At 38.6% G+C, this 26,933-nt stretch overlaps 1 protein-coding gene across 3 annotated transcripts; it reads right to left on the bottom strand.

Moving 5' to 3' along the window:
* Positions 1 to 347: 347 nt before the first annotated feature.
* Positions 348 to 26,185, bottom strand: stard13a (StAR-related lipid transfer (START) domain containing 13a). Of its 3 annotated transcripts, none has more exons than XM_056736722.1 (14): positions 25,762 to 26,185; positions 13,435 to 13,506; positions 12,215 to 12,296; positions 9,964 to 10,027; positions 6,725 to 8,055; positions 5,979 to 6,149; positions 5,383 to 5,542; positions 5,100 to 5,298; positions 4,744 to 4,957; positions 4,018 to 4,132; positions 3,574 to 3,819; positions 2,814 to 3,031; positions 2,288 to 2,464; positions 348 to 1,597 (listed from the first exon to the last, which is right to left on the bottom strand). In XM_056736722.1, the coding sequence occupies exons 1-14, from the start codon at positions 25,883 to 25,885 to the stop codon at positions 1,480 to 1,482; spliced, it is 3,291 nt and encodes a 1,096-aa protein (XP_056592700.1). In that variant the 5' UTR covers positions 25,886 to 26,185; the 3' UTR covers positions 348 to 1,479. The 3 variants fall into 3 exon arrangements, with proteins under 3 accessions (XP_056592700.1, XP_056592699.1, XP_056592701.1); XM_056736721.1 differs by lacking the exon at positions 25,762 to 26,185 and adding an exon at positions 22,712 to 23,043; XM_056736723.1 differs by lacking the exon at positions 25,762 to 26,185 and adding an exon at positions 17,914 to 18,036.
* Positions 26,186 to 26,933: the final 748 nt, after the last annotated feature.

Genomic DNA, 26,933 nt, shown 5'->3' with positions numbered 1-26,933 from the left:
ATGTATTATTGAAATTGCGCGGATCAATAAATCCTAAGGATTCTGCAGACTCAAGAAAAAACATCTCTGCTAGTAATTGGACGTGTTGTTTAGAAACAAATGAACAGTTATGTGACCTTTAAATTGCTTTATACTTTTATTGTTTGGTTATATTATTCTAATGTGCCTAAAATAATTGGGCACAGATATCTTCGAGACACGTCCAAATGCGAATGTGATGCACCAATAGTGCCATCTGGTGGTAGAGCTTTCGTTCAAATTGAGAAGTCAGATTCTTTCAAATTAATTGTTCTTATCCAACATATATTAATATGAGGAACAAAAACAAACATAAAATCAGACAAATCTGCCAATAAGCCTTATTTATGTACAACATATACACAGTGAATTATATACACATTTATACACAAACGTACAACTCTGTGAATTGACACGTGACGCTTCTTAGAAGCAGTGAAATGAATTAATGTCCTAGACATCGTAGAGTGACAACAACATAATGTATAATAATAATTTGACATGCTTGCAAGAAATATTATATTATTTACAATTTTCCTTTTTTTGTAGGCGTAACATATTCATTTTGCCTAGTCAGAAAAGCACAATACTGGTGCATTTATCATAATAATACATTATTGCTTACCTGCGACAAAATAATCAAAGAAAATTACCACAGTTTTATGAATAAACAGAACATTTCTTAAAACGAAACTTTGAAACAATGAGGGAAAATCAGGAATATTGTTAGTAAATACTTCACATCAATACAAATTCTAAAGACAAAAAAAATCTTTTTAACTTTATCTTCATTCAAATGACTAGGGATAAAACGCTTAAATATAGATTTATAAATAAATTGCAAAAGGGAATAGAGAATATCGTACCTTAATACGGTCAAACGTCATAAGGACGCAGTGGTTTTGCTCAGCTCACTAACACTAAACCAGACCTGCTGTGTTTTGATAGCATGAGGTGGTTTGTTATTCACATCTGTATGTAACTGCTGTAAGCTTTGCTCTAGTTAAAGCTGCCTGCTGAGGTCAAAGCAGACCTGTCGAACAGTCTGGACAACATGAAGCGGCGCTACGGCACAGGCATGGATTCATGGCTACAGTGTAGACTGTCTGTCACCTTCTCTGTCCATCTTTTCTGCCTCTCATCAAACTTCCCAAAACAGCAGCTGCCAACATGTCAAAAGTGGCAGTTTTGAACAGCGGCACAAATTTACATTAAACGGTCCATATTAAATACATTATGAGGGTTTAAAACAAATCCAAAAAAAAAACACTTAAGACGTGTTACACCATAGAGACATGGCAGACTGTTGTTGTTTGGGAGTAGACACAATAAAACCTTCAACTTTCTTAATCTCTCTCGAATCTCCTTTCTTCTTACTTCTGTTGGCCCAGTTCATGTTCTGTGATCATTTGGCCTGATGCAGTACAACATCCCAGTTCAACCATGATTCCATAGCCTCTCTCAGATTTTGGTCTCTGGGCCCTCGGGATCCACAGTCTGAAAGGAGTTGCGGATGTGGACGGCCTCGGTAGCACAGATTTGGCCGAAAGCTTTGTTGTACCACTCTGGAGACTTACCTCTGATACACAACAAACAAATTTACAGTTAATATAACATAATTCTATGTTACCAGTATATACATGTTTAAGGTGCTTAATATTAGGTCACCATATCACATGCTTTATGGGTAGGAATCATTTACATTACATTTACAGTTACGCATTTGTCAGACGCTTTTATCCAAAGCGACTTACATTGCTTTATCCTATACATTTTACATAGGTATTTGCAATCCCTTGGGATTGAACCCACAACCTTGCGTTGTTAACGCAATGCTCTTACCACTGAGCTACAGGAAAGCTTCATCATTTAATGAATCATTTAATGATTTAAAGGAATCATTTAAAGTTATATTTCGGCCCCAAAAAAAGAAACGAAAAAATTATTATTAAAAAATATTATTAAAAATTATTATAATGAGATTACTCAATTTAAAAACAAAAATCATGTTTTTTATTGTACATTCTAATTTATATCAAATCAAACTGCAGTTGGTTTGTTTTGATTTAAGCCATAATAACAAAAATACAGCTAACTAACACAATAAAAACATTTATTCATGTCAAACTGTATGACTGACTTTCTTCTGCAGAAAAAGAAGATATTTTGATGAAGGCTGAAAACCTAACAACACTGATTTTCACTGATTACAGATTTTGACTAAATAATGACAGAATTTTTTATTTTGTGTTATTTTAAGTGCACCTACTTCAGATCAACTCTGCATTTATGTGTGAGCCTGGACTTGCCAGAACCACATGGTTCCAGCAGATACTGCGATTCCAGAACCACCCCTCTCCCTCCCCCCAGCTGTGCTCCGTCCTCATGATCGATCGATACTGACACCAGCACACACACGCCTTTTGGCAAATCTGTCCTCCACGTCCTAAACGAAAAGATTGAAATGACAAATATAATCAAAACAAAAACCAGGATCAAAACAGGGACAGACAGCTAAATGATCAAATGAAGGTATTGCTCTGCCAGGCGCAAAATGTATTCATTATTAACTAACATGTAATGTATAGTTTGAGTAATATTTCATGAATGCCCAGCTGTTCAGCCAGGGTGTGTAAAACCTTCACGACTTCCGATTTCTGAGAATCACCATGACTCTAACGTGTATAGCTTAATATGTTGAAATGAAATGCGTCTGAGGGCGAGTGAATTAATATATACTGTAAGTGAACTATGCCTTTAATGACGAACGCTCAATGTTTGCCTGACAGTCTCACCTAAGCACCACAAAGTCTTTGTTGGGGTGAGGGGCCATGCTATTGAGCACATATTGATACACCTCAGTTTGTTTGTCCAGAGTTTCCAGAACCTTCCACTGGAGCAGGTTACCGTCCCATAGATGGCGCTCCCGCAGAATACGGTTCAGCAACACAGATGGAGGAGCCTCCACCTCTGCAGACACACGCCACCTTCTCAATGGGGTCCCATCTCCCACCTGTCACAAAAAACAGCACTGATCTATCAAGGCGGTATTTTTTTAGATGCATAAATTCACCATAAAATCAATTTGTTTATTCTTTTATCAACAATTTACCTGTAGATTTTTTGTACTTTTTACGATTACATATTTTTATTGTATGGCATTAATTGTAAATATGTTACATAATATTTAATTGTATGGCGTATACACATTGAAATTATATATATTTAATGATAATAAAAATGTGTAATGCTCATTTACATTTTCTATACATGTCTATTATTAATACCTAAATATAATCATTATAAATCATTTGGGGTTTAAAATGAGAAATATGTCAATATTTTTTTGTTTGTGTATATGTTTTTAACATAGGAGTGTTATACAAATGTATATATGATATAATATAATAACAATAACATTTATATTAACATTTAAAAGGAAAAGTTATATAATATCAATAAGAGTAAATAATAAAAAAGGGAAATAATCAAGTGTAATAGGTCTTAAAGTAAACATTCATACAAATATTGGTCACATATGTAATATATTCTCACCTTTTTGAATGAGACCTCTGTATTGTCGACGTTTGCTCTAGTCACCCATCCCTTGTTTCTATCCTTGCTGTCTTTTATCAGATTCTGTATCTGGTTCTCCAGGTAAGAGTGATAGGAGCTCTCCACCTCTTCCTCCTCCTCCTCATCTTGTTGTGGTTTTCTTTTACACAGCTCGTCTATAGAGGGCGCCAGCAGCTCAGCTTCCATGTATGAGTTCCTGGACTGAGACACCATCTCATGCGGGATCTTCAAAAACACAGCACAAAATAAGTACCCTAACACTTTTGTTCTCTACCACTTACATTTTTATACGTTTAGAATAATGAAATCAGCTATATTTAAGCGCGTCAATTTTTTTGATCAAACCTTTATCTTATATACACAAACAAAAAGAAAGCACAAGAGGGGTGCGCTTGTCTAATAGTCAGAACGTGTTGCTCGTACTTCAAACAGGTGGTTGCATTCAGCAATCATGTGGGAAAGCCCCTGAGTGGCTGCAAGGTTCTCATTCAGGTCCTTTTGGTCAGGCCGCCCCGTGGCATACTTCCTCTGAATAGACCTAAACACGATAAAGCCATTATATACATTTAATCACGTTCAGTTACATTACCATAAGGTCACGCATGTGAATTGTAAACTAACGCAGTATACATTAACAAACTCCTCTAATCACACCAATGAAAAGATTTAAGAACATTTCTGCCTGACAAATGAAAATACACACGTTGCACATTTATACAAACAGGTGGGTCTCGTGACACCCCCCTCCCCATTCTAAGTAGAGTCTGATGTAAACTACTCCTTTCCATTAAAACGATCTCCACACCTCCTCCTATGTCTGGACCCCAAGGCAGTGCATTTGCTTGGTGTCGTGTTAACGCTCTTTAATGAAGACAATGATGGGGAGTTGTCGAGTTAATAAAACACTTCACGCCTCCTCACAGCACCTCAGGGCCGTTGAGTCCTAATGACAAAGTAGACGTGTGTTCCTAACGCATCCATATGTACTTGGACACACACAAGAACCTTCAGAACATTTCATCCTTATTTCACCCCAATGACAATTATTTTAGTTAGCTGAGTTGAGACAGTGCGTTTACATTATTTTCATCTAAAGTGATGAAAGCATAGAACTAATCTGAAACAACGTGCCTTCTGCATCTCGGTTACCTTGGTGACAGGTTATCGTTCTTCATGATGTTGAGGTGGAAGAGAGACGGAGCGAGGCACACAGCCAGGTTCATCGGGGTCATCTGGTTTTCCTCAACAGAAGACGTGACATCCTTTAGGAAGCACAGCAGCGTCTGCAGGACCTCCCGGTTTTCATCAGCCATCAGCATGATGGCGGCCCGGACAGCCTGTAAGCGCTGTTCTTTAGGAACATCTGGATGGAAAGAGAGAGCAGTACTAAGTATGCGAGTGATTTGAAAGATCCATCAGACGAGAACGTTTCCTAGAACTAGGAGAGCGTGGGTTCGATTCCCAGGTTACCTAAAGCTTGAAAACATCTGGAAAATGCGTCTTACATTGGTATATGTGAAGAAAGGTTTCTCCCATCTTGCTGGTGAGGAGAGGTTCAGGCAGATCTCTGAAGAACTGTTTAACCATGTCGGCCACGTCATACGCAGACTGGTCCTCGTAGCTGACGTTTTCCGGAGAGCTTTCACACATCTGCCGCAGAGCATGAATGCGAGACTTCACGCCAGATTTGCGGAAAAGGCCGACCTAAAACAAAACAAACGATTTTGACAATTGGAGCGTCTAAATCTTATAATTGATAAACATGCAGTTGTGAATGAAATTGTGTACCTGGTCTAAACACTGACTCCTTAAATAGCGCAGAGCGAGCTGTAGACTGATGGGCAGAGGATGTCCATAGCGCTGCACATGAACAATCAGAGGAACTCCAAAAACCGTCTTATCCTTATAATCAGGGCCCTTCATCCTCTTCATAAATTTAGGAACTGACCTAAGAATGAAAACACACGTTGTGAAGGTAAATGAGATGTTTGCTCCACAAACTTTAGTATTTAAGAGACCCTTAAAGCTATATTTAGACTATAGGAACTCACATTCTGTGAAGACCTAAAGGGATTGTTCACTCGAAAATTTTAATTTTTAAACCTCAATGACTTTCTATCTTCTGCAGAGCACAAAAGAAGATATTTTGAAGGATGTTGTTAAGCGAGCAGCATTGACCCCCATTGACTTCCATTGTATGGACACAAAACCACTGACACATTTCTCAAAATATCTTCTCTTGTGTAACAAAGAACAAAGAGTGATATACAGGTGTTGAATGTAAGTGAATACATTTTAACAAATTTTATTTAAAGTTTATTATCTGTTTAATTTCATTCGATATTTAATAACATGTTCTCAACTTTATTCTGTAGGTAACTCACCAAGTCCAGCCGTGCTTGTTGGACATGGAGTATTTCTCCATGATAGCAGTGAGACGCAGTAAAGAGAACTTCTGCAGCAAGCTAAGCTGGCCTACTGATTGGCTCGATATCTGTAACGAGATTCCTGATTGGCCGAGAAGGTTTGACATCCTGAAGCTGGGCCATCTAAACCTAGAAACAAAACATGAATGAAAATCTGAACATGAAAAGAAAAACAGTCAAACAGTAAATAATAAAACGGATGAAATTTTTTCAGTTTTTAAAGAGGGAGGTACAGAATTTTGACTTCATAGCTTAAAATATAATACAATCATCTCATTTGATCAAATTCATAACAATCTGTATATCACTGCTGTCCTTGTGAAATCATCTCCATATTTTGACATTTTACTATAAATCATTACAATTAGTCACCCTTCATGTATTAAAAAGTATTAAAAAGTGTCAACTTTAACCAACAACAAAGAATTGAATCATTTACTTAGTACAGTGTTTTGTCCATGACCTAAAATGCCAATTTGGACATATAAGGATTTGGAAGGACAGCAATGCTGTGTAGGACGCAAACATCAATTTAAAGCTACTTAAATGCACAATACATTAAGCACATTTTTTACTTTTTAACTATTAAACTTACAATTGAGTTGTGGAGGAACCACAGACACAAAAGTAATGTTACAAGTTTTTAAACAGCACTTAATAAGCATGCTAGTACATGTCACTTTACGATTTCTCAGTGATCTCACCGTGGTCGTGTGAGAGATGCTCCCACCCCTGAGTCTCTCCTCTCTCGGATGCTGGAAGTGTCTGTGTCATTTAGCGAAACCCCATCTCTGTTCCCATCGCTTGACGTGTTCAGGCCGATTACTGAGTTCCCTTCATAGTCCAGTGTGATTTGACTGGAGGACTGGACATCTGTAATCCTCTGGTCCGGCCTGCTTTCTTCTCTCCCCTCCCCTTCGCTTTCCGGCAAGACGCTTTTAGACCAATGGTCTACAATCTGCTGCAGGCCATTCACATGCTGCAGTATGTCATCTAGGTGCGGGAATATATCCTCCTTCTCCAGATCCAGTAAATCCCCTGTGCTTGCGTATAGGTGCGAGCCGGGCACATTGTCGTAAACGCTGATCCGACTTCCCCGAGGACAGCAGCGCGTCACTTGCCGCAGATCCCTTCCACCTATTTTCCTGTTCTTCATCAGCTGCTGTTCTGAATTCATGACCTTCCAATTTATAAGGTGGTCCTTGCTCGATGGTGCCAGACTCTCAATGGAGAGAGCTTTGGGGAAGGTACCCGGCTTATGATCTTTTGGGATGTGCACCATTAGCTCCTCATAGGAGTGGAAGTCATGTTTACGACTCTGTTCTACCGGTCTCCTCCTGTGGGGGGCGCCTGCGAGAACATCGATATCCTCCAGGTAGACGCCTGCACGTTTACCAGGGGTGTGAAACTTCAAACCTCGTCCTTTTGTGTTCGGTGTGCTTCCGGCACTGCCGCTGGTCTCTGATTGACTGCTCGCCTCGCTGCTGGCGAGTGAATTCGCACAGTTGTTAGTCAGTGGTGTATTTTCAGCGTTTAGGGGCTCGCCGTTGAAGATCTGAACACAATGTAAAGTTTTCAACGCCTGGGGCTCGCTTTGTAAAACTGGAGCACTGATAACCAAAGAGCGTCGCTCTGACCGGTCCATTGACGGGCCCCACGTCCGACCGATGGTCTCCATCCTCCGCAGGAAGTCTTTGGCTCGCGTGCGTCCGCGTTGCCTGCTCTTGGCAGGAAGTGAACCGTAATGAGGCAGGTCTCTAGGTGAGTGCAGTGAGGCAAGCGAGGCAGAATCGGGCATGGCAGACAAGGAGTCTTCGCTGTGGAGGGAGCAGATCTCCGGCTCGCTCAGGTCCGTCAGAATGCTCTCACTGCTGACGGTGGTCCGCAAACCCTCGCCGATCTCTGAGGGGCTTCGCTCCTCCGCTCTACCCAGGAGGTAATCGATGTCTTGCAGACGTGACCAGCGGCGACTGTTCCTCTCAAACGTCCATCTAGTGCTGATGGCCAACAGGTCCTCCTCATCAGAGTCCTCACTCTGGGTAGAGAAGAAACCACACAACTAGTCTTAACTTGAGAGTTCTAATAAATGTATATCCAATACTATGTGTAATGAAGGCCAATGTTAAAGGGATAGGTCAACCAAAAATGGAAATTCTGTCATCATTTAGTGGTGCTCATGTCATTTTAAACCTGTATGACTTTCTTTTGCAGAACACCAAAGCTTGATATTTTGAAGAATGTTGATATTGTAACCAAACAACACTGTCCCTCATTGACTTCCATTGTATGGACACAAAACCAAAGAGACATTTCTCTAAATATCTTCTTTTGTGTTTCACAGAAGAGTCACATGCAAGGTATAAAAGACAAGAGTGTAAATAAATGACAGAATTGTTTCATTTCAGATGAACAATCCCTTTAAAACATGAACAGACAGATTATTCTATTTGCTAAATCTATAAAACTATTTTATAGAAAAATTAAAGCAAAATCTAGACCTTTCTAGATAACCGATCTCACAGCACAGGAGGAATCTCTTATACGTTCTTGTCACTGCATACTAAGTTTCCCATTTATAAAATCACAGCCCTGATGGATTTAGCTAGATAACAATGATGATGTCAAAACAAGCTTGTGGTATTTAAAAAATGTCAGGACAACTACTTCAAAAACATCCCTTAAGTCATTTAAGCTGGTTTTCTGGAATTCACACATATCAGTCAAGCAAGAGGACAGGAAAATAAGAAGGATCAGATTGCTGTGTGATATCATGGCGACAACGACACCCAGAAAAGAACCGTTTCATATGTCTGAGACGTCAGCAGTCAGGAGGATTAGAAACACAGCTATGAAACATGACTTATGTTCAACTAAAGATTAAACTGACACTATTAAATTGAGCAACAATATCAATTATCTTGACTGCTCTTTACTTTACTCTACTTAGTGTTATGTAGTTTATAGAGCAAATATTCCATTGCAAACCCATACAGACTTTCACAGACAAAAATAGATTACTTAAAGTGATAGTTCACCCAAAAATAAAAATTCTGTCATCATTTTCTCACCCTCTTGTTATTTCAAACCTGTGTGACCTTCTTTCAAGAACACAAAAGAAGATAGTTGTAAGTCGGTTTGGATAAAAGCGTCTGTAAATGACTAAATATAATGTTAAGGTATTTTGAAGAATGGAAATAACCTGCACCCATTCATTTGCATTGGTCCATAAAATAAAAGTGAATGGGTGCCGCTGTTGTTCGATTACCAACTTTCTTCAAAATATCTTCTTTTGTGTTCTGCGGAAGAAAGAAAGTCATACAGGTTTTAAATGATGAGGGTGAGTAATCGATGAAACATTTTATGGGGGGGTGAACTATCACTGTTAACCAAAACTATTCAAATAAAATAAAATATCAGCCTAAATATGATTTGACAAAGCGAAAATGTGAAATGTTGTCCAAGCAATTCAATGAAATAAGTGAATTAAAAATAATGAACTAAAATAAACAAAAACTAAACTAAAATGAAAATAAATTGTATTACACTTATAATAAAATATAAAGAATACAAACGCACATAACAAAAACAGCTAAAAATTAAACTAAAATTAACATGAAAACTTAAAATATTAAATACAAGCTAACTTAAAATAGGAATAAAACAACAATAAAACTGAAAAAAAAGAATAACAACTCTGAAACCGGGTCAGTGGGTGAATATCCTTGTCACATTTCACCCCAAAATATTTTTTTGCATGAAAATAATTAAACTTACTTTTCCTGCTCTTTTTAAATGATCATGTCCAGACTTTTTCACAATTAGCACTACTACAGGTTTCATTTTCTACAGTTTCCTATTTTTAATTTTGGGGTGATATCACCCAAAATAACCAAGTACTGAAAACAACAAGCAAACGTTGAGTACGATGCCATAAATGACTCACTTTCTTTCTGGGGAGGCTCACGTCCAGTTTCATGGAGGCACACTTGTTCAGAGTGTTGAGTCGACTGGAAGACAGAAGATTCGGTCACTGATACATCAATCACGCTCATCATCATATACAAAGAAACCATACAGCGAGAGAGAGAGAGAGAGAGAGAGAGAGAGAGAGAGATAATCCACTGTATATCCTACGCTGGTCTAACCTCTGCTTGCCTCTCTACACGCAGGTATACATTTCAAGAAACTCGCACTATCTACGTCCTGATTGGCTGATGGATTGAGTGACGAGACAGTTTGGCAGCTGTAGGTTCTAATCTCTTACAGGAGATGCCTATGAATGAACGAAACTCTGGCTGGACTGCAGGAGGAAAAACAGAGAAAGAGAGAGAGGGGGGGGCAGTCCACCTTCTCGCCCACCTACCCTTTGATGTAACCCTAAAACTCCCTTTAACGTCCTAATCTGAGTGATCTTCACCCCTGGAGAAGTATTTTCCGTTCCTTAACCCACATCTCGACAAGAGAGTGGAGACTCCTTTACTTTTTACCCATTCCAGACACAAACAAGCCATTATTTCCCCTATAAAACCGGACTTGTTATTTTTGACACCCTACAAGGTTCCAATATGACATCAACACGGATAATAAGCTCTCTGTGCTGTATCTCCGACGCAATCAGGGTTCTCTTTACATTTCTTTGTCATGCGATTCTGCATTTTCCAGCCCAATTAAACATCCAGATGGCCACATAAACACGCGTAAACATCAATGTCTGTGGAGTGACAATAAAATGCCATTAACATGCCAGAAGAGAGCGTTCTCAAAAGCAGCGTGTTTGTGTGCGAGTGTCCGTGTATTCGTGGACAGTAAAGCTGTCAGATCTCACTAACGCTGTCATTATCGGCATTAGAAAAGGAGACAACCTGCTAGAAACCCTCAACGCTCCCGGGCCTTGTTTCACATACACACACACACACACACAAAACCATCTGTTACTAGCCTCTACAGCCAGCCCGAACCCCCAACGCTCCCTCAGGCCTTTGAGAGGAACATCAGAGCCAGCAACATGGGGGCTGCATTAGGGATCAAAGCATCAGAGAAGGGGACAGACTTTATGAAGGACATGGGTCAGACAGCTATAGAGGTGGGGTCGCCACTAGGCCAGTGCCGCTGAGCTTTCTCGTACTCACAAACCGGGAAGAGAGGAAATGAAGGGTTGAGATTAGCTTGGGTCTTAAAAGAGCAGTTGATGTTTCTTCAAACACATTTGCTTGAGAGAAGGTTAGGAAGAAAGTGGCATGATTTTTGAGTAGACGTATAAGACCAACCACACAAATGCCATTCTACTAACACTTCCGCCAAAATGATAGTTTGGATTTGTTGGTTAGCTACCAACATTCGTTGAAACATCTTACTTTTCTTATTGCACTGGATAAAAAAGCAAAAAAAAACTCAAAATTGTTCAATGTGATGACAGTAAAAACTTTTTACAGCTGTCACTTTAGTAAAGGTGGTATATCATATTCCCTCCTGTAGACTACAAGACAAGGCAGATGACAAGACTCACTTTCTCAAACTCTTTACCACTCCCTCTTTTCTTATGCTTTCTTGACAGACAGACCGATATAGATATATAGACAGACAGACACAGTAGATAGACAGACATACAGATACAGTAGACAGACGGACGGACGGACAGACAGACACACGCAGTAGATATAGACAGACAGCAAGAGACAGTAGAAAGGTAGACAGACAGTCAGATATAGAGAAAGATAGGTAGACAGACAGATAGATAGATACTGTAGATAGACAGACAGACAGATATAGAGAGATAGGTAGACAGACAGAGACCATAGATAGACAGACTGACACAGCAGACAGACAGACTGACATAAGTAGACATAAAGCTACAGTAGATAGACAGATAAAGAGACAGACAGACTGATACTGTATATAGCAAGACAGATTGAGAGACAGACAGACAGACCAGATAAACAGAGAGATACAGATGATAGATAGACAGACAGACAGAATGATGATGTTTTTTTCACCACCAATAATACGTGCTGGTTATAAAAACTTTTCAGTTTTGAAATGCATTAATATTTAACATTTAAATATAACATTTATTTGAGAAATTGCAACCTGTATTGCATATCAAATACTGGATTGTTAAGCAATTTATCTCCTATCACGATTCTCTTAATTATCATGAGACAGACGGACAGACAGTGCCAGACCTTCAATCTTACCGGCAAATAGGCTCCACAAGATCTTTGTCGAGAAAGTCATGGTCCCTCTTGACTCCAGATATTTCAATGGGAAACTGGGAATCTGCATACAAAGACAGAAAGCAGATCACTTCTTTGTGCTGTTGAAGAAGAGAAGTAAACATGACACACATTCACTTTACTTGTGCTTGTAAGTGCACTACATTTTTATGTACAGTCAGATTTAATCCAAAATTAATCAACACATAAACAAACAGATAAATAAATAGATATGAAGTCTCTCCAGTCAGCCCAGCCAGACATCTGGAGAGGTTCTGTGAAGGATCACAGATTCACAGCAGCTGTGGTGTAATTCTCATAAAGAAACAAGCGTTTCTGGCAGACGTGCCCTCACTGATTACATTATACACGACTCTGAAACCCATCCAAGGGTTATCCAGCACTCCCACGCTTCAGCTGAAGCATGCCGACAATTAGCAAAGTGAGGAGATACCGATACAAATGAACAGCGAGGCGTGATGAACGGTCACCGTTTGGAATTTTGGAGCGCTCTGTTTTTGTCATGATGTCACCATGACCTCGCACGGCCAAATCGAGCGTCTTCCATTTTTGAGTTTCTCATGAGAGAAAAACTAGGAAACCTGAATTTGCTTGACATTAAATATAGAATTGTTTACATTGTACCGCTCATTGACGTAAAGTAGGAGTCAGGGGAACGGAGAAAGGGAGCAAGCTAGAGCGAGTGAGAGAGAGAGACAGCATCCTCCCGACCCCTCTGTTGGCCTGGACGGAAGTCTGAGGCAAGAGCCTACATTTTTCCGCCAGTGATAATGAAGACTTTTTCCCATGACCTCTTCCTCCTCTTGGATAGAAACTCCAGCCTGATGTGAATAGCTCGCCACAGCCCAAAATGAGCAGAAAAAAAGAGCGAGAAAAAGCCCACAGCTGTGTAAATGCAGTTTTTATTCTATATAACCGTATAAAAAATTAAGAAAATGAAGTCCATGTTTACGGTGTGGCTTCTGTCCACCTAGCTGAGGTGGGATGATGGGATAGTTGTGATTTTAAACTGAACAGAAGTCAACTTCTCTCTTGGTCTCTCTCGCCCTGCCGCAGACCTTATTTCTTACAGTGATTTAACCACACAGCTGCAACCACATTTGTTGAGGCAACCGAATCAACAAATGAGTCCTTGACAGATCTGCGTGTGTGTGATTATAGATATGAATTGCATTTCTTACCCTCGTACAGTTGGGCATACTGTGGGAATCCTGCCGCTTTCAGCCAATCACATGCCTCCTTTGCTTCGATTTCTGAAAATGAACAAATAATGACATGAACCTTCAACTGTATATTTGATCAATTCGGTTTAACCACATCTAACAAAAATCCACCAGGCTGATACATTAGAAAATCAATTATTGACGCAAAGACTTACATTCAAAGGTAAAAAAAGACATGTGTTTCTTTCATGTGTGTTTTTCTCCCAAGGTCCATTTTCTCCACATTTCTTTGACAATGATCCGTAGAAACAAAGCATCTCTCAAAATAAGCCCTGAAAGTGGATGTTTCAGGAAATGATCTCACCACAATCCGACAATTATATACTCAAGTACAAGATTCTCCACATACTTGCGCTAAATTACACATTTGCTGAACAGGGACCCCTTAAAGCCTGCAGAAATCTCTCTCTAAACACAACGGCTTAAGAAACAGCACTATTCATTAATGTAAAGATACATTCTTGTGAGGTTATTATTGTATACTGCATGTGCTCATTGCTTTAATGTTGAGAAAACATGCGTCTGTCTCATATCTGAGCATCTCGTTTTTTCTAAACGTCTTAAAGTCACCATAGAGAAAACTCCACCAACTGCTGGATCCACCAAACCCTCTTCCTCAAGTCTCTTCCAAATTCCAAGGTTCAAAGCGATGGTGAAAAAATACGTCAAAATAAATAGACATTTGCAGGATTTAATAAACCTTAATAAATGGACTCACGAAGGAAAATAAAAGTGAAAGAGTTCATTTAAAAAAGATCTGTAATTTTACCCTTATGTTGTTGAAAAACGGTATACGGTTATTTTTTACATTAATCAAAAATAAGATATTTGGAGAAATGTCACATTTCTGTCCATAAAATGAAAGTCAATGGGGGCCAATGTCATTTGGCTATCAACATTCTTCCAAATAACTTATTTTATGTTCTGCAGAGAAAAGAAAGTAGTACAATGACATAAGGGTGATGAAATGATTTAAATGTTTTGGTATCTATCCCTTTTAGAATATTTAAGTTACAGCATCATGAAAGTTTAACAGCATAATCACTTGTGTATGAAATGTACATGTAAAAAACCTGATCTCTCACTAGGCACTTTCAATACATGCTTAACATCTCTAGTGTTTGGAATCCCAATCACACATGGAAGCAATTACAGAAAGACACGATGGGGCCCTTTTATAGACTGCAAACACTGCTATCGACGAAAACACTCAGCGGGTGCAGTCGACCATGCTGTCACAGACAGAAAAAGACCCCCTAATTCATCACTGCACGTTTCATCTGTTTTAATTTATGATTTGTTTGTTTTCTTACAAGACTTAAAGCTTTGACATCACGTAAGGAGAAAAGAGATCCAACATAATACCAGCAGTGGATGAATAGTGTAATGATATAATTATGTGAGTGTGCAGGAAACATGATATTACTGTACATGAGTATTTATGATGATTTATTACATGGTGCTCTGGAATACTTGATTCTGATTGGCCAGGATTGTGCCGTTCTGCAATAACGATCGCAACAACAATTTATTGTCAAAGTGTGGGGTTGGTCCTGATTTTTTGTTGTTGCATGTAATATAATTTAAATCAAATTCAAAACATTATCACATTGCATTATTTTGCAATATATTGCATATCACATTTTTCTTCAATATTCCTAAAATTTAAATATAAAATATATATACAGTATGTTATCATATGTTAAAACTGACTTTTTATAATCCAATTAATTCCACACATACATATTGTTGTTGGTTTGATTTGGGATTCATTAACCTCGACCTCCCCTTTGCTTTCAACAATGACTTTAGAATTCAGATAATGTGCTGGTCTCAGATCAGTGGTATACAACATCATCTAATGAAGCTGTCAAATGAAGCCCAACCACTGGGCTTGTTTTGCAGAACATTAGAAAGAATCAAAAGCTCAGAGGGGATTCTGGGTTGGCCCGAGTCAGTGGTCCTCAAAGGCGTGGGAATAAAGAACCACCGTGAGTTTAATTAACACATACCACTAATATCTAATGTCCCCCGCCAACCAGACACAAAAAGGTGCTCAAACCAATCAACCTCTACACAACCCGAGCGCACAAGGCACATGCACAACAAGAGTCAACCGAACAGCGGTAGCACAAGGCTGCACAATGAACCATGGAGAGGTGCCGATAAAAAAAAAATGGCACGACACAGAAACGGCAAACACAAAGTCACAGAGTGTGACCGTCCCCGTCCAAATGCACAAAATCCACAAATGTTGGCGTCTGATCTCATCAGCGTAGGCCCTCCTGACCCTCCCGACATTCCTGCTCACCTCGACGTGACAACAGGCAGCGCGCCATGAGACGGAGCAGCGGGCACGGATGCCATGCAGAGACTGGATGCCACAGGGCACAAGGCAAAATCAAAGGCATTCTTGTTTTGATTGAGCAAGACCTCTGATTATATAAAAACATAGAACCCGTGTCCTTAAGAGTCAACTAAGCCCACAAAGACTTTTTGGGGGTCTTTCTGTTTTTTTCGGTCTTGCTCCTTTGGTTTTGGTTTTATTGAGCCCCCTACTCTTCAAGTCAAAGACAGTGCTGAACGTTAAAGCTCTTCCCGTTCCTTTTTTTCATTTAAGTATTAACAAGGCAACTAACTAAGCTAACAAGGTTACCATTCCTGTTATAAAAGTGAATTGTAAAGGAATGACATTCCAGCATCCCGAGATTTTGTGAATACTGGAACACAAACACGCACTCCATTGCTAATGTGTAGTCTGGAAATAATGACTTGCTCTATAAGTGAATGAAAAGTTTAACTAAGCTTTTTTATTTGGAAAGTACACACTTGTTCTTCATGAGCAGTCAGATGCACATACTGTATCCTAAAGGTCCAATGTGTCATTTTGGGGGATCTATTGACAGAAATGCAACATAACTATGTCTTGAGACTAGGTGTATAAAAACCTTACATAATGAAGCGTTATGTTTTTATTACCTTAGAGCTTTTTCTATCTACATACCCCGCGGGTCCCCTTATGTGGAATTCACCATGTTGTTTCTACAGTAGCCCTAAAAGGACAAACTGCTTTACATAATGCATTTCCTAAATAAAAAAAAATCTCTTTTAACATAGAAACGAAAACATGATCACATCTTAATCCTTTGTCAGCCACCGTAGTGCTTCGAAACAGAGGGGTTAGCGGTAAAGTGTGCTGTTGGTTGCAATTCTCAACCTCACCGCTAGATGCTGCAAAATTTCCTGCACAGAACCAACAAGGTGATGTGTACAGTATCTTTGTGTTTTGTACAAGACACACTTGTCACTTAGATGAGACCACCTAGGCAGTAATGCCCCTCTAAAGCTTTATAATGCATCCGCCTCCACAAACATTTAACTTCTATCCTAAGTAGTCTGCTCTTCATCTCAGTGCACACAACCAAAAGGAAACACAACTACTAACACACACACACACATGCAAAAACACACTTCTCTCATGAGACCTCTCGAGACAGTCCCTGCATTGCTCATCAGAGCAAACACACTATACAGACAAACACACACAGCAACACATTTGGACCACTGCCATTTTCCCACACATGCTAAAGTGATTTGACATCCATCCACTAGGATCATAAGGACGTTTTTTTATTTAACATGACTCAAAAATTCCAGCAGTGAACCATGTTCTGCATGTTCGAACTTTTTCAAAAGAAAGCTAATCACAAGGAGATATCAATCATATATTATATTGAGATCATCATATTTCTACTAGAAAGCAGTAAGTATTTACTACTTCTGCAGCCAAAAGAAATATAATTTAAATAATAAAAGTGTGCTACTATTTACTCAGCATCATTCCAGACTCTTATTAATTTTATTAAACTCTTATTAAACTTCAATGGAACATAAAAGATGGAGATCAATAGAGAAATTAAAATGGAATTTTGTAAGTTTTAAAACAAAGCTTTCACATGATGTCTGGAGATTTGGAGAAAACAAAATCAAACCTTAACAGATGTAATTATTATTAAGACGTTTGCTTAAAAGTATTATTTTGTTTAACTTGTAAAAGTCAGATGTGCTAGGAAAAGCATAAGGCATCTTTTTTTAAGATGCTTACTGTTTCTTTAAGTCTTCTACTCCTCGTTTTCCTACTGAGAAAGACACCCTAACAATTTTGGATAAAAATATAAGAAAATCCTTTACACATGAACACACACAAAAACTGAGCAATAACATTTGCTTCAATAGCTCTAAAAATACATAGCCACTAAAACAAAAATATGACTAAAATAACACAAATACCTAACAGATAAACATAAATGGTTTCTATAGACATGCTTATATAAACAAGAGAAAAAAGCCTTTGCAAATCCATGCAAATGAGCAGAACCATTTAAAAATGCATTATATTACTGTTTAAAGTTACAGTAAGAATCTCTGATGTGGTACCTCTAGGCATCGGCTGCAGCCTGTGGTTACGGGTAAGATCCTAAAACCACATTGGAGTTTCCAGTCAAACACACAGCATAATTTATTCGGAAGAGCCCGTTTTTGACCCGTTTCCTTTCTGTCGAAGACTCTCGACACACAACTCTCGACTTTAATGCTTATGAGCCTCTTCAGTCCTCCCTGAACCGCCTCCGAACAGCTGGAGTATGTACTGGCTTCGCACCCCCCCACCCCTCGCCCATGAACACGTGAGAAAATGAACATGTGCTGATACCTTCACAACTATCGATCAAATGCACACACTTGCAGCTGGAGATGCAACCTGTTCCCAGACCCTGACATAATTCAGAGATACATGAGATAGGACATGAGTGCAAAACAATAGTCGAAAGAAATAAGAATAACACAAAATGAATTCCAATGGAAGGAAATTAAAGGCAATTGTGTGGTTGTATCGATGGGAATGCAAATAGTTATGTTAAAAAATTTAGCAAAATCATTGCAAGTTAAGATTAAGAACAAGTCAAGACAAGGAAGAACTCGGTGTTGTTAAACAATGCTTTGCACAGTTGTAAGAATCGATGTGAAATCACCGGTGTGTATATCAGTTATTTACAGCAGCTCTGAATTTCTGGGTTGCGAATTTTTAATAAAGTACAAAGTATGTTTTATTTGCATTTCATAGTTTTTGGTCATACTATATACTATAAATGCACATTATTCCAATAAAAAAAATTCGCCAAGCATAAAGTTTCTACAGGAGAAAGGGATACAAAACATCACTTAATGATAATATCACAGTCAAACGTCATATTACAGAAATATATCACATTCTGAAAGTTCTTTGAAACCATCCTCCATGCTCATTCTCTAACTTTCTAAAGCAGCCACCCAGTGGAATTACAGGGCATCACGACAAAGATTATAACAATAGAAGAACAGAAGAAACAAAAACAGAAAAAAGACTGATTCACAAAAGAATAACAAAAATGAGGAAAGAAGAGATGGCTGTACATGTGTGTGTGAGAGAGATACCAGAGGGTCAAGTGTGGGCTAAGTATCTCTGGGCAAACTCTCCAGAGTCCTCACACATTCCCCTCTGAGAACAAGACCAGGCTGCACGTCTGAGGCTGTGTGTGAGAGAGATGGTAAGAAAGACAGAAATGGCTGGCTGAGGAAAGTGAGACTTATAAGAGAGTCAATCGTCGCAACTACAATAACTAACAAGAAACAATATATACTATTATATGTGAAGCAGTAAGCTAATGTATAATTAAAGTAGGCAAAGTGCCTTTGCATTACCAAAAATCGATTATTATAATCATCATCATTCACAATCAAGCTCCAAGTTCATTATAACAAGCAGACCAACCTAATGTCGGCTAATAAAGGAAAAAATTCACCTGCTTCTCAAATCTCTTTTTAGCCAATAGAGGGCAACCAAGAGCAAGAGAAAAGTGTCAAGACTGAACCCACACTGAGGTCGAAGAGCAGTCCCTCAAACAAAACCACATTGGGTAACTTTATAACACCTTGGAAATGAACCATACTACTGCCATTACAGTTTTTGCAATAGAAAATATTCTCAACTCTTTATTGATTTATTATTTGATCAGTATCAACAAAAGACAGTCAACTTGAGACATAATACATGATGTTTCATACCGCACTTGTGATGCCAAACACACATACATACACACACTCGGTTTCCATGTTTTATGGGGACTTTTCATTGACATGATTTTAATCTGTATAAATCCCAAACTCTTACGTATTTTTACATTTTAAAATTAACAACATTTACCATTTTTACATTTTAAAATTAATACTCAGTTTGATTTATAAGCTGTTCTCCCAATGGAGATGTCCTCATGAGGTCAATTATGTTATTATTATCTTTATGCGGACCAATTGGGTTTACCAGGAACACACAAAAACACGCACACAAAAGCTCTATTTTGCCAAAAAATTGCCATTTTTAATTTTGTACTGGAATAACAGTTAAGAGCTGCACAGAATGGAAGAAACATGATACAAATTATATTGAGATTTTGTTCTGTACAAAAATTAAGCTGTGCTGTGTATTATTTGCAGTAATAAAGTGTTTTGCCATTAAAATATGACAGCAATCTCATAACAGATATTAGCTTTCGCTGCTAATACTAGGCAGATCTTCTGCATTTCTTGATCAATTAACAAATAACTTTCATACTTTTCATTTCTCTGTCTTATAAGCACTTGTAAGAAATGTAAATCTACAGTCGTTTTAACTTCCCCCCTCATGAGCACTTAAAGCATGCCTATCCAAAAACAACAAGGCAGTTCCTGTCTCCAGTGCGTCATAGTTTTGATAAAAGTTTAGTTGTACGGACAGTGGACCAGAGAGCTGCGATGTGAGGGGATAATTGTTGTCGGATTAAAACGCCGATCTGAATCACCGTCCCACAGAAGCCCAACCCTCCAACTCTCGCTGCTGTTGAGCAACTGCACACATGCCACAGCACCTCAGGATATAACAAATGTACAATTCTCATCATTTAGGAATCCACCCTGCATGCTACAAAACAACAGTTAGATAAGGGCACAGATCACGACCCATTTTTTTAAACATAACGCTACATGCCAGACCCATGATGCAGAGGTTACGGCACAAGTTACTGCCACTTTGAACACATTCAGGTGAGTCAGGTTCAAATCCAGACTGCAAAGTATCATGTTCCCTCTCTCACTCCACAATAATTTCCTGTCACTCTCTGCTGGCTCTAATAAATCAAGAGGAAACACGCATCTAAAGAAGTCTAGACTGAAGTATTGAATTATGTATGTGACAGACTTTCCTTCAAAAGACTTATTAGATAAAATATTCAAAGTATGTTTGGTCATTAAAGGGTACACGCATACCAAACACCAACTTTTCACTCAAAACATCATGCGGACGATATAATCCCAATGCAAAATGTATATTTAAGGGTGTATTCATATTTGTAGTTAATTTCTCTTGATGGTCCAGATCAAAAAATGATGTAGTCCTGGTTGGACAGCTTTTATGATTTATATTAATACAGACCTTATCAGACATTCAAAGCAATGCTGTGTGTCGAGTTACACTTGCTCAGTGCATGCCTGCGCATATGATGGTATTTTTAATGAGCCGGTTACTCACGAATACCTCATGAAGTGTTTAAAGCAGGTCCGTCTTGCATTCACAATTTAATCGAACTGTGCCAGAGAACCAAACATGCAATATGTGAACACACCCTAAATGATAAAAACAAGCATTTTCTCAAGTGGTCTCGTACTTTTAGACCCTACTGTTGTATTTAATAAAACAAAAGAAACTAAAACAGCAATCTGTAGATCATAAACTTTGAACACTGAACCCCTCCTAAAACCGATTTCTGACGCATTAAGTTGAAGTAACTCAAAGAGACACAATAACGTCAACTTAAATTGAAATGCTCATATTTCAGTCTTATTATGGCACAACGTTCAGTTCAAATCAAGCTCAAGCGTATCCCAGAGGCTGATCTGCTTTATCAGAGTTATCTTTATGACAGGCACCAAGCCCGGTTTTTGATGGAAAGGTGTATTCTTGGACACAACAACACGGTACAGCTGTTAACACTTACTTCTGCAGTCAGACAAAGAAGGTCAGTAAAAGATTTGAGCGAGATTTCGAAACCGAGAAAATCGACCTCTTTCCATCTGAATTTTCCACATTTTAGTGTCTGTCTTGGTGTCGACAGAGGAATGCTGATCTATTCCTTCAACATTAAGGATAGCTGATATGCTCTTAAAACAAACCAGAACTTTTAAATAAATGAAACAATGCCATCAATATTCCAGTTCCCAGTAGCCCCATTAGAATGGGTGGGGGTCAAAATCTTGTCTGTGAAAAAGCAATAATGTCATCGGAAATATGTTGTCGAAGAGATGAACATAATTCCAAGTTTCAACATTATGTTATGAGTTAACAGGTCATGTGCCACAGGTCATGGCTAGAAAAGCCTGTATTTCTCAAGAGCCGCCATCAAGACCTCAAAAAGCTGTATAAGTAACTAATGTGCGGTCCAAACATTCCTGATGCAGTGTGTGTGACAAAATGTGTTCGTGTGCAGATTCCAACCAAATCGCTGCCACACACTTCAGGTCTAGACATTTTTATCAACCTTAAAACATTTCCCCGTCAAATCATGCAAGGCTTCATCTAAACATAACCAGTTTTCAACACAGTCATTTAATTATGTATTGAGTCAACACACCAAAACAAACCAATAAGTTTCAAGTTCCATGAAGGTAATACGTTGATGTTGAACAAACATGCACAAGTCATGAGTTATTCATCATACGCTTTAAGAATGAAAGGGTTATTCATTAAAAATACTGTGGATTGGTTCTTGAGGGGATGAATCTTAACATTTAGACAACAAAAGACAAGTTTGTCCAATTGCATGTATAAATCACAGTGAATGAGCTTAAAGCGATACTTTGTCATCATTTGCTCACCTTCGAGTTGTTCCAAACCTGTATTATTTCTTTGTTCTGACGAACACAGAGAAAGATGTTTGGATGAATGCTTATTACCAAACACATTGACTCTCATAGTAAGATATACTAGATATACACAAAATAAGATATTTTGACCAATGTAAGACAGAAAACAGTTCTGGGCAGCTTTTGACTAACATTGTATTATTTGACTACTACAGTAGTGCAGATTTTCAGAAAATATCTCAACAATTTTGTCAATTATAGACCTAAAATAAGGCTGAACCGTTACCCAGTGCACCTCTCATACCTTGAGATATCCTCTTCAGTAGCTGTTCCCTAGCAATGATACGGGCCAGGCGCAGTCCAGAGCGTCTGTGGAGGCTGTCCAGTCTGAGGTATATATCTTGAGTCTCTAGAGTCATGCTGCCCAAACATTCACTGTCCGTACAATCATCTGTGACATCAGTCAAAATAGCTTCCATCTCTCCACAGGTAAAACCACTTCAAACTTTTCTGAATTACTCAGTCGCTCCCTAAACCTTTAAACAAACAGTCAGATTTACACTGAGAACTCAAGCTTTCGCTAGCTAATAAGCTATGATGCTTTCATAACTCTAAACTACCACATACAAACTCGAAACTGACACATACAGAGAACCAAACACACCTAGGATCTGATCTGTGTTCACACTTTCATTTGCCCTACCCACTTAACAGGCATGTGACCGGAGGAGCCAATAGGGTGGGGTGGATAGGAAACGTTCAGCAGCCAATTAAACTTGAGCCAGAAACCTGCTTAAATGATTTTTGTGTTTCTCAAGTATTGAAGTTCAGTCTGTATGTCTCAGCCAAAAGGTTTTCTGTAAAAACATTATTTTAACCTACCAAGTGTTAGAAAAGAAACTTGTGTAAAGACAGAAAAAGTGTTTGAGAGAGCTTGGGAGGAAGATGAGTTGCAATGCTTTTCTTCTGTTCTCCAATGAGAAGACACAAAGTCTCAGCATCAAACAGAGAAAGTATAATCCCGATTTGACAGCCGTTCCAGGCCTACAGTAGCCAAACATTCACTCAGTATTCTGCTGAACCGTGAAGAACATTAAAAATGCACAAAACAAAACTGGAGACTCTTGCAAAACTACAAAGGCAGAGCTGAGCTTGAACTACATATTAAATGCACACAAATTCATAACAGCATATTCTTAGTGTAAAACTCTGTCTAATTTGGGTCTATTTAAAATCATTTCATCAAAGATCTTTAAAAGAACAATTTGAGACAAAACAAGACTCAAAGTCTACTGAGCGGAGCTAAAAAATTGTTAACAGTTTCTGTATATGGTTTTCACACCTGGCTTGTTTGAGACACGTACGGCATTATAGCATGTATGGACAAGCCATTCTGATGATACACATGCAGCTAAAGATTTATCTTCTATTTTGTGATCTGCTTTGAGATGAATGCCCTCTGGTGGACATGAACCGTAGTCTGTTGTCATTCGTATTTCATTCCATTATCTGAGAGCTTCCTTCAATCCATTACACCCTTAGGTCCACCCTCACAGGGGCCGTGCCAAAATGACCTAAACATGAACTTGATCCATGAAAACAAACCCGTGTTAAGAGCATTCACATATGAGAGCTAAATTCAGAGCAGGTCAAGCAGGGGTGAGATGTTCACGGTCTAAACCAGGGGGGACAATGATGACAGTAATCCCAGGCACTTTATCAGTAACTGGAACCCACATGCTCGATACCCACTAGAATCCACCAAAAAGGAGGCGTTAACTGTGAGCATTAAAAGATAACAAACATCACATGTTTGTTTGATAAATACATCCAGTATGAAGTTTACCCAGGAGATAAAGGTCTGAGTGTTGAGATTGAGATTTTTACACAATCCGAAAGCTTAAAAAATATGATTTCTATTGATGTATGAGTTGTTAGAATAGGACGCTTTAAAACTATGGAATACAAAAAAATCAAAATATTGAGAAAATTGCCTTTGAAGTTGTTAATCAGAGGCACTGTAGCAGGCCATCCACTCACAAAAAAAAAGTTTTGATATATTTTAGTAGGAAATTTACTAAATATCTTCATGGAACGTGATCTTTACTTAATATCCGAATGATTTTTGGCATACAAGAAAAATCTATAATTTTGACCCATACAATGTCTTTTTGTCTTTTACTAAAAATGTTCCCGTGCTACTTAAGACTGGTTTTGTGATCCATTGTCACATATATATTTTACACAAAAACATCAAGACATCTCTGCAGTACGCAGAAACAGCGGAGTACCGTATGTTAACATGTTAGACTAAGATAAAAACTATAGTATGCTAACCTGAGATATTTTCTAAAAATCATATTCAAGTACATTCAGAGTGTGTGGAAGAAGTTCATAAGATCTATAGTGTACTAGTGCACTCAGTATACTATGTACTAACTAGACTACTACATTGTGCAACTCTTACAAATACCCATTAATCTGAATACTGAATATTGATATAAATGTGATGAAATTAAACTATACTATACTATACTGAGTTGAGAACATCCTGAAATATCATGCACTTGATGTGCTTTTGATGTGGGAAAAATACAACATGTGAAGTATAAATGTATAGGTTAATGCAATGTAATGTGTCTGCCAAATGCATAAATTAATAACATGACTACATTTTTTTACATTTCAGGCATTTGGCATACGCTTTTATCCAAAGCGACTTACATTGCATTATCCTACACATTTTACGTAGGCATTTGCAATAAACTGGGATCGAACCCACAACCTTGCGTTGTTAACGCAGTGCTCCAAGGGTTGTTTATGAGCATATCGAAGCACTATACAAGAGCCCACGACATATACTATACTATACATGTTTTTCAAACAAACTAAATTCAGAGTATGTGGAGAAATTAACATACAATTGTAAAATAATTTTTTGTCTACTAATACTGAACTATAACATAAATATGATAAAGTTAACCACACACGGCACACACATCTTCAACTGTATCTAGGGAGTATCACTATCTAGTATAACTGCATACTGTTGCTGTACATGGAAATACAACTTTTACTTTCCTTTGTGCTACTGTTTAGATTAAATATCATAGTATAGGTACTGTAAAGCAAGTGAGTGACGGAAAGTCTCCGCAAAAATGCAGCGCAGACATAGTACAACTATCCCACCCACCGCTAGTCAACAGGGGACAACATCGCTATGAACATCAAAAACTTGACCTTCCCCAAACAGCTGTCAGGGCCCGTGCGTCATGTTACGTTAAAGTTATACGATGAAACGCACTGTGCTTCGTTTTTACACGTTTTAGAAGTTCAGGTTTGTCCTCTACTGACCTGCCAGCCGTTTGTCCCGTATATTTCTCCAGAGTAAATCCCAGGCTTTGGATGTGGAGTCGCGCAGCTGTTCGCTGATGGACCGCCGCAGCTGTAGATTGCTTGACTTTCGCTTGGTTGTCATTGTGAATGGTCGCACATAGTAGCTTCCAGTACGCGCGCCGTTATCCGTTAAATGCGCGATACGCCCGGGTCGAGCTCGCGCTCTCCGTGCCGCAGTTGTCGTCACTCCACCTGATCCGCGGCGCTGCGTCACCTTGCAGCAAAAAGAAACAGCACGTGTGTTTAAAGCACGCTCCGGTGCGGGACAGTATCGGACAGAGAATCCGTTCTGGTGGGCTTCATGCTCTCATAGGTTTCCCGCGTGTTAAATGTGCGCAATGACAGTGATAACAGCTGCGTGGAAGTTTCAGCAATGATGCAGCATGGCACACTCACACAACACACGTCCTCTCTCTCTCTCTCTCTCTCTCTCACTCTCTCTCTCTCTCTTCTCTCTCTCACTCTCTCACTCTCTCTCTCTCTCTCTCTCTCTCTCTCTCTCACTCTCACTCTCGTTCTTGTTCTCTCTCTCGTTCTTGCTCTCTCTCTCTATCTCTCTCTCTCTCTCTCTCTCTCTCTCGATCTTGTTCTCTCTCTCTCTCTCTCTCTCTCTCTCTCTCCTTCTTGTTCTCTCTCTCGTTCTTGTTCTCTCTCTCGTTCTTGTGCTCTCTCTCTCTCTCTCTCTCTCTCGTTCTTGTTCTCTCTCTCTCTCTCTCTCTCTCTCTCGTTCTTGTTCTCTCTCTCTCTCTCTCTCTCTCATACACACACACTTCCAATTTTGACAAGTATATAAACTGTACCAATCATGTAATTTATATGCTTAAGTAAAGTGTTAATCAAATATAAACATTATACAATAATTGTATTTTCGTTTTTAACATTTTTATGCATGTAGCTGACAACTTTATAAATGAACAAAATGTATACCTCTAATTCATGTATCATATTTAGAAAATTATATTGTTCTGTAAATTACAGGGTCATACAATGACTTGTACTGCACTATAAGTGTCAAAAAATGTTGTGTCATCCATGCAAACTACCAAAACACCTAATGTAGCTATAGAAATTCTATATTGCCATTTTTATGTTATGTTACTGTTTCTTTACATATACTTCAAATGAAGTTT

This window comes from Triplophysa dalaica, chromosome 22 (genome assembly GCF_015846415.1).
Source record: "Triplophysa dalaica isolate WHDGS20190420 chromosome 22, ASM1584641v1, whole genome shotgun sequence".
NCBI lineage: Eukaryota > Metazoa > Chordata > Actinopteri > Cypriniformes > Nemacheilidae > Triplophysa > Triplophysa dalaica.
Note: the sequence above shows the minus strand (reverse complement) of the source record. Positions and strands in the feature narration are given on the sequence as shown.